This window comes from Lutra lutra, chromosome 11, assembly GCF_902655055.1.
Source record: "Lutra lutra chromosome 11, mLutLut1.2, whole genome shotgun sequence".
NCBI lineage: Eukaryota > Metazoa > Chordata > Mammalia > Carnivora > Mustelidae > Lutra > Lutra lutra.
In genome coordinates this window covers 80,741,110-80,748,269 of record NC_062288.1, presented here as the reverse complement: position 1 = coordinate 80,748,269, position 7,160 = coordinate 80,741,110, and the positions used below count along the sequence as shown (strand labels likewise).

The 7,160-nt window shown below is 43.7% G+C and overlaps 1 protein-coding gene across 1 annotated transcript; it reads left to right on the top strand.

Moving 5' to 3' along the window:
* The first annotated feature begins 1,544 nt into the window (after positions 1–1,544).
* Positions 1,545–3,416, top strand: TAS2R16 (taste 2 receptor member 16). The gene is given in 6 exon segments (XM_053447781.1): positions 1,545–1,641; positions 2,512–2,638; positions 2,640–2,758; positions 2,761–2,790; positions 2,793–3,139; positions 3,141–3,416. Coding segments are annotated over 6 exon segments (996 nt in total).
* Positions 3,417–7,160: the final 3,744 nt, after the last annotated feature.

Sequence of the window (7,160 nt, the reverse complement as noted above, 5' to 3'; positions counted from 1 at the left end):
ACAATGGAATATTATGCAGTTATCAAAAAACCCAAAATCTTGCCTTTTGCAATGACGTGGACGGAACTAGAAGGTATTATGCTGAGTGAAATAAGTCAGTCAGAGAAAGACAATTATCATATGATCTCCCTGATATGAGGAATTTGAGAAATAAGACAGAAGATCATAGGGGAAGGGAGGGAAAGATGAAACTAGATGAAGCCAGAGAGAGAGACAAGCCACAAAAGATTGTTAAACTCAGGAAACAAACTGAGGGTTGCTGGACTGGAGGGAGGGCTGCTGGAAGGGATAGGGTGGCTGGGTGATGGACACTGGGGAGGGTATGTGCTATGGTGAGCTCTGTGAATTGTATAAGACTGATGAATCACAGACCTGTACCTCTGAAACAAATAATACATTATACGTAAATTTAAAAAAAAAAAAGAGTTCTAAGCTTCATCTGGGATTATTTCTCTTTTCTCTTCCTTGAATGATTAAAAGTCCATAAGACATGGTGCTTATCACATATAAGGTCAATGACTTTCACTTTGTCTCTCTCACTAACTAGCAACTATTAGAATTTGCCTTTCATTTTTGAAGCCACTAATTAAATATTTGGTACCTATCTCATATAGTTTTCCTGAACTCATTTCCTGAATTCATCCTCTACTCTGCCTAGATAGCTATGGATTAATTCCTAGATATTTGGAAGTCATGTGTAGTTTATCCCTTGTCCAGAACAGTGCTTAAAGTCTACAAATGCACAGGTTTCTGCTTATAGAGGGGTCTTTCAGTCTTTCAATCCTGTCTTCATGTTCCAAGGTGCCACATATCACCGCATGTTCATCCCACACGAGAAGCATTGGATACTCGGAACTATGGTTTCCGAATCAAGCTAGAAGAAGAACTAGCTTCATGAGGGCACCATTGTAACTGTCTGAGCAACTGCAAACCAACTTTGCCTCTAGGGAGAACATGAAGGGTAGAAGAGCAAGGGGTTAGGCTTCCAAGTCTCCTGTAATAGCTCAGAGTGTGAACACAGAGCACACTCTGCTTCACCAGAGATCACTGGCAGCTGAGCTCAGGCTCAGGCTCAGGCTCAGGCTCAGGTTCTGGAGAGATGAGGCTTTGAGCATCGTAGCATATGATGGAGAATAGTCCCGCAGAGGCCAAGATGCTCTGCTGGAAAGGGAAGCAGCTGGCAGGTGCAGAGTCCTCAGCAGACGCCTGATCAATCAGACCATCCAGCATCTCCCACTGCCAGACCCGCTTGTGAGCCCACAGGAGACACTTCCAGGAATAATTCCTGGGTTCTTCACAGAGGGCTACAATTTTACAGAACCAGCTTACACCAGAGTCAGGGGCATTTGAAGTTACTGCCATCAGAGACTCCATTTTTCCAGCATTCCAAACAAAGAGAGCCAAGCTTCCAGGCTTCTCTACTCAGCAAGCCTAACTTTTCAAAAAATTGTTTTACTGGTAGTGAGAGGGCCCTCTTTATTCACCTGGAGCACTGCTGACAGAGACCAAATGAGCCTAGTCGTGTGAGGAGGCACAAAACAGTGATGTCGGTGGAACAAGAACAACTCCCGAAGAGAGAGAAGGCATCTGCTCAAGGCATTGGCATGAGCAGAGCAACAGCTACAGATGCTACCCTCCATCGTAGGGGGTGCAGTGGGGGTGTGCAGTGATTTCTCGGAGTTGGGGAATTCAGTGGGGAGTTATGACAGTGGCCTACATCGGATGGGGGAACTCAAAGGTCTAGAATTCCAGGACCTTAGTGGAAACTGAGAGTAAAGGCTTTTCTTTATTATTATTATTATTTTCTTATTATTATTTTTTAAAGATTTTATTTATTTACTTGACAGATCACAAGTAGGCAGAGAGGCAGGCAGAGAGAGAAGGAGGGGAAGCAGGCTCCCTACTGAGCAGAGAGCCTGATGCAGGGCTCAATCCCAAGACCCTGGGATCATGACCTGAGCCAAAGGCAGAGGCTTAACCCACTGAGCCACCCAGGCATCCCTTCTTTATTATTTTTAATTTACACTCACACTTTTGTTGTAGCCTCATCCTCTGCTACTGTAGAAGCCACGGAGGCAGGGTTTCTGAAGTTTGCTCCGTTACAGCGCTCAGTCCACAGAATAGAAATACTACCCAGGACGTGAATGGACGGTGAAGGCCTTATCTTTCCTGTGGTTCAAATTTTAGGTTAAAAAAGTAGGGGTATCATTTAAAGAAGATGGAAAAATAAGCTAAAGACACCTCCAACAGAAAAAAGAATGTGACAATGAAAGATGTATGTCTTTTATGGCAATAATCAAATCACCTCAGGAGCAGGAAACTACATTCAAAAAACATCTCCCTGCATCCAGGCCTGATAATAAACCAGCAAGCAAAGCATAAGCAAATCCTGCAACTAGGAGAAAGGCAAAATAAAAAATGAGCCAGGGAAAATTTGCATGCAATGGGTGTGGGACCTGGAGCCTATCCCTACCCGGAAATCAGTGCAGAGATTCTGAATCTGTGTCCAAGAACATACTTGGGAGTGGAAAGGTGATGGCCTTCCCCCTCCAACTCACTGTTTCTTCATAATCATCTATGTGCGCGAATCCTTGACAGTACTTATGCAGAGCAACTTAATTTTCGCAGTGCTGAGCAGAGAGGCTCTCATCGATGGACTTGTTTCCCACCTGCTTGGGCATCTTCTGCTTCTGTCTGCAGTGGGTGTCGGTGCTGAACAATTTTTGCTCCTAGTTTAACTCTATGTATTTTGATACTAATCAATCACCTGGGAATTTACTAGTACTCTTACGGGTTAACCAGCTTGCTCGCTGTCTTCCACTGCATCAAGGGTCAACTCTTTTACCCATCCATCTTCCTCTGGCCAACGTGGAGAATTTTCAGGTTCGTTCCTTGGCTGTTGCTAACTTCTCTGTTGATTTCTTGTGTGTCAATCACCATTTCAGCTACTAGGAATTATATTAATGTTCACTTAATCACTGTGGGGCTTTTCTCTATAAACAGCCTTAGGATTGAGAGACTTAAGACGTTCCACCTGTATTTTACCATATCTTATCAAACAGTTGCAATTTTTATTTCTTTCCTCCTGTTCCTGGCCTCCACCATCTCACTCAACCTCCCTGTTCCGACACAGGGAGTAGATGCAACACCCCAGCTCTGGCCACTACAGTTCTAGCGTGAAAGCTCACGCCACTGCCCTAAAGTCCTTTGCCATCTTCCTTATTTTCTTCACCTCTTACTTTCTGACTCTACTCATCTCTGTTATGAGCATCTCATTGGGTAAGAGGTCTTGGTTGTGGGTCTGGGAAGTTGTCATCTATGCAATAGGCCCTACTCACTCCTCTTCACTAATGCTGAGCAGCTCTAAATTGAAAGAGGGGTTAAAGGTAAGGTGCTGGGGCCTAGAGGCTGCCTGAGGCACAGGGTACAACAAGACCCCTGGGCAAAGGGGAGTTTGCATTGACACAACTAATGCCAATAACCAGCACTGCTCTTGACATTCCCCCATGGGATAGTGATTCACCATAAATGCTAGCCACATTCTCCTTCAGCCCCACAGCCACCTAACTCTAATCAATCCTCTCTCCATTCTCGAATGCTCCTTTACCTTCCACAGTCGCCAAGTTGGTCTCAACTGTCTCATGACTTACCCGTAACTCTTAGTCCTGTCTACCCCTGGAATCTGACTCCCAGTATATCATACACAAGAGAGCCAAAACCATAATGCCCGTAGACCATTTTTATTTTATTCTTTTCATGACTGCCAGTTACTTTCCACATTAATACGAATCCCTTCCCCACAAGAATTTATTGCCCACGCCCTGAATGCTCTCCATGCCAAGCCCTCAAACCACTTTTCTAACTTTAGTCAAAAAAAGGTCTTGCCATCTCTTTCTCTGCTGCTTCTGAATCTTTATCCAATGACATAAATTTCCTTGCTTCTCTACCAAACACTGTTCCTTCATTCCTTTAAAACTCAAGTTAAAATGTAACTTCTTTCATTTTTGTTCACCATGACACTATACTCTTCCCAGAATAGCAGAATACTTCACAAGTCTGGGTTCACCCTTGAATCTATCCATATATTAACTACCAAATTGGATCAATTGTATATGGTTTCCATTGGCTGGATTCTTGCCCTTCTACTATACTTCAAGTTGGACTCAACTTTAGGAAGACTCCTAGATTGAGGCTTAGCTCGTTTTGGACATATAACCCAAGTGTCAGCTGAGAACTCCTCTTACTTTGTAAAATCTGTGTTACATTAGCTTAAATTTTCTATTCTCTTCTATCTGTGCTCTGTGACATTCCAAAGCCCTTTTAAAATGGATAAGAATATGAGAACCTCCTAGTCCTCAATTGAAAATCACCTATAGGACTTCCCTGTTCTCTAGAAGTCCTGTTCAGCCTCCTTAACCCCACAGATTTCTCTCATACCCTTTTCCTTGCAAGACTCAGTCCTACCTTCTCCCCAGGACATCTCTTTCATCATTTCTCTCCTCTGCACCCTCACCCACTAGCAACAAAGTATCTTGGCAACAGCCAACTCTCAGGCCTTTGAGCCTCAACCTCCAACTGCTCCAGACACACATCAAGGTGTTTTTCCCTAAAGGCAGCTTCATCTCTGAAGGCATTCTGGTGCCAGAGCTTTTGCCTTTTATATAAACTGGACATGGCTGATGAACTGAACTTCTGGTTCTCTCATTAGAAGCCTGAAACAACTTCTGAGAGAAAACCATCCTACGAGAGAAACAATGTCAAGCTAGACTGTGAATGAAAGACTTAGGCCCTGGAAGGGAATGGAAATTCTCATCTGCTCTTGGTCTGTCACTCCAATTTGTCTCCTGGTCAAGCCATCCCTTGAATTTGTATTTGCAAAGTAGAAGTATCGGAAAGAACACTTTCCCTAGAGACTCTGTGCCATTCGGCATACCTCAGCAGCACAGCTACTGTTGCCCAGAGAGGGCAGTGAAGTCTGTTTTACCACTTCACCACAGCATCTGTGAGAACTTGGCATTTCCCAAGCTCCAAGGATTCAACTCTGGTAGAAGGTGGGTGGAATGTGGCGGGTGCAGTAATATCTGGGGAGCACAATCATAACCCAGTGAAGTGGGACTGAGAAGGAAAAAGGAAAATAAGAGGTAGATGTCAGCCTTGTGTTATCAGACAGGATACCTCCAGGAATACTTAGGAAGCTGGTCTGGGGGTGAATTGCAAGGATTTGGGATCCCAGTGGGAATGGTGGGACAAGAGCTGGTAGAATTTGAATTACTGCCATTGGTCAATTGTAGTATCCATATCTTGCATGCTGTAAAATCTCAGAAAGCTGAAAAAAAAAAAAAGAAAACCAAAACTGTAATCTTCATATAGGTATAGAGAACAGGAGGGGGAAAAAAAAAAAACTTCCCCTCAAGTATCACATATATAGACATTCTTCCAGAAGTGGTTAAATATTTGTCATACTCTGTCTTCTTTTGTATAAAGTGCAACAGAAAACTTATTCTGGATATACATAAGGTATTAGGGGTAGCTGAAGGGATCCAGAAATCAAAAAAATAATAAGATATAAACTTAAAAAATAATAGGATAGAAATAATAACTATCCCTTATATTTGTGGCACCTAATAATTTACGAAGAGCTTTCACATACACTTTATCATTTCCAACCAAAAAGACAAGGCAAGGTCATCCAATCCAACTCAGCTGGAAAAGAGACCTTAAAAAGTCAGTGAATTACCTAAATTCATACTGCTGGTTAATACCAGACCTAAGAATCAAAGGAAAAGAAAAGGAAACCAAGGGATAAATTTTAAAGAAGCGAAGAGTTTTGATTTGGGAAAAGATGGTTAGCACTTAACCAGGAAAATACTTTATAAGGAATAACAGTGATGTTTGGACCAAGAATAAGGAAAATTCTCTTTCAGAGTTGAAGTTAGCTAGAACTTTTCCAACTTTTAAATAGTCTACCCTATATAATATTCATTTTTTTTAAGATTTTATTTATCTATTTGACAGAGAGAGAGAGAGAGAGATCACAAGTAGGCAGAGAGGCAGGCAGAGAGAGGGGGAAGCAGGCTCCCTGCCGAGCAGAGAGCCCGATGTGGGGCTCGATCCCAGGACCCTGAGATCATGACCTGAGCCGAAGGCAGAGGTTTAACCCACTGAGCCACCCAGGCGCCCCTATAATATTCATTTTTTAAAAAAATATTTTTTCTTTATTTGAGAGAGAGAGAGAGAGAGAGATAACAATAGAGATAGTGAGAAAGCATATGAGCTGAGAGGAGAGGGAGAAGTAGGCTCCCTGCTGAGCAGGAGCCCAATGTGGGGCTTGAACCCAGGATCATGACCTGAGCTGAAGGCAGCCGCTTAACCAACTGAGCCACCCAAGTGCCCTTATATAACGGTCACTATTACCATTCATTAACACACATACATAGAGCATATTTGCCTGATAACTTGCAATAAACAGGGAGTAAAAAAATAAAGAAAGCTGTGACCCTGGTTTTTAGGACCAGATGTTTAGAAGCCCATGGGTGGTGGTGGTGAGCTCAGGAGGAGCCATGTGGGTACTGCGGCCAGCATCCGTATGCACCCATATACTATGTACACACCAAAACTCTCCACCCTTCACACAATGTCCCATGAGCTGAAGCCTGAAACTCTACTGAATTTGTTGGCAAGTTGCAAGTGTGTTTTGGTCAAGCCTGGTTTCTGTGTGCCCTCCCTGTATAGCTGCGTCACCTCCCTGGGGACCACGCACAGGAGCCAGCCACAGAGTCAGGGAAGATAAGGGTTTGGCACTCAGGGCATTGGGGGTGCCTGTGGGTCAACAGGAGTGAACCTCAGGTGAGGTTCTCCCAGCAACTCAACCCTATTCTACATATTCTTATGTGCCTCTTTTCCATTCTCCTCCCTACCCCGAGTCAGGGAAATCCTGCTTGAATACTCTGGGTGTCATAGGAAAGTAGTGTCCCCCACAGCTGGGGAAATCAAGCACTCACTCAACGCTTTCTCTTTCTCCTATGGCAGAGGTGGCCACACCTATGCCAATGTCCAAACTCTTCTTTTTTTCTCTCTCCAGTGGAGTGCTGGAACTTCTCCTCTGGAGAACCTGACTCTACAAAGACTCTGTCTCCGGTGAGTGTCCACCTAACTTGAGA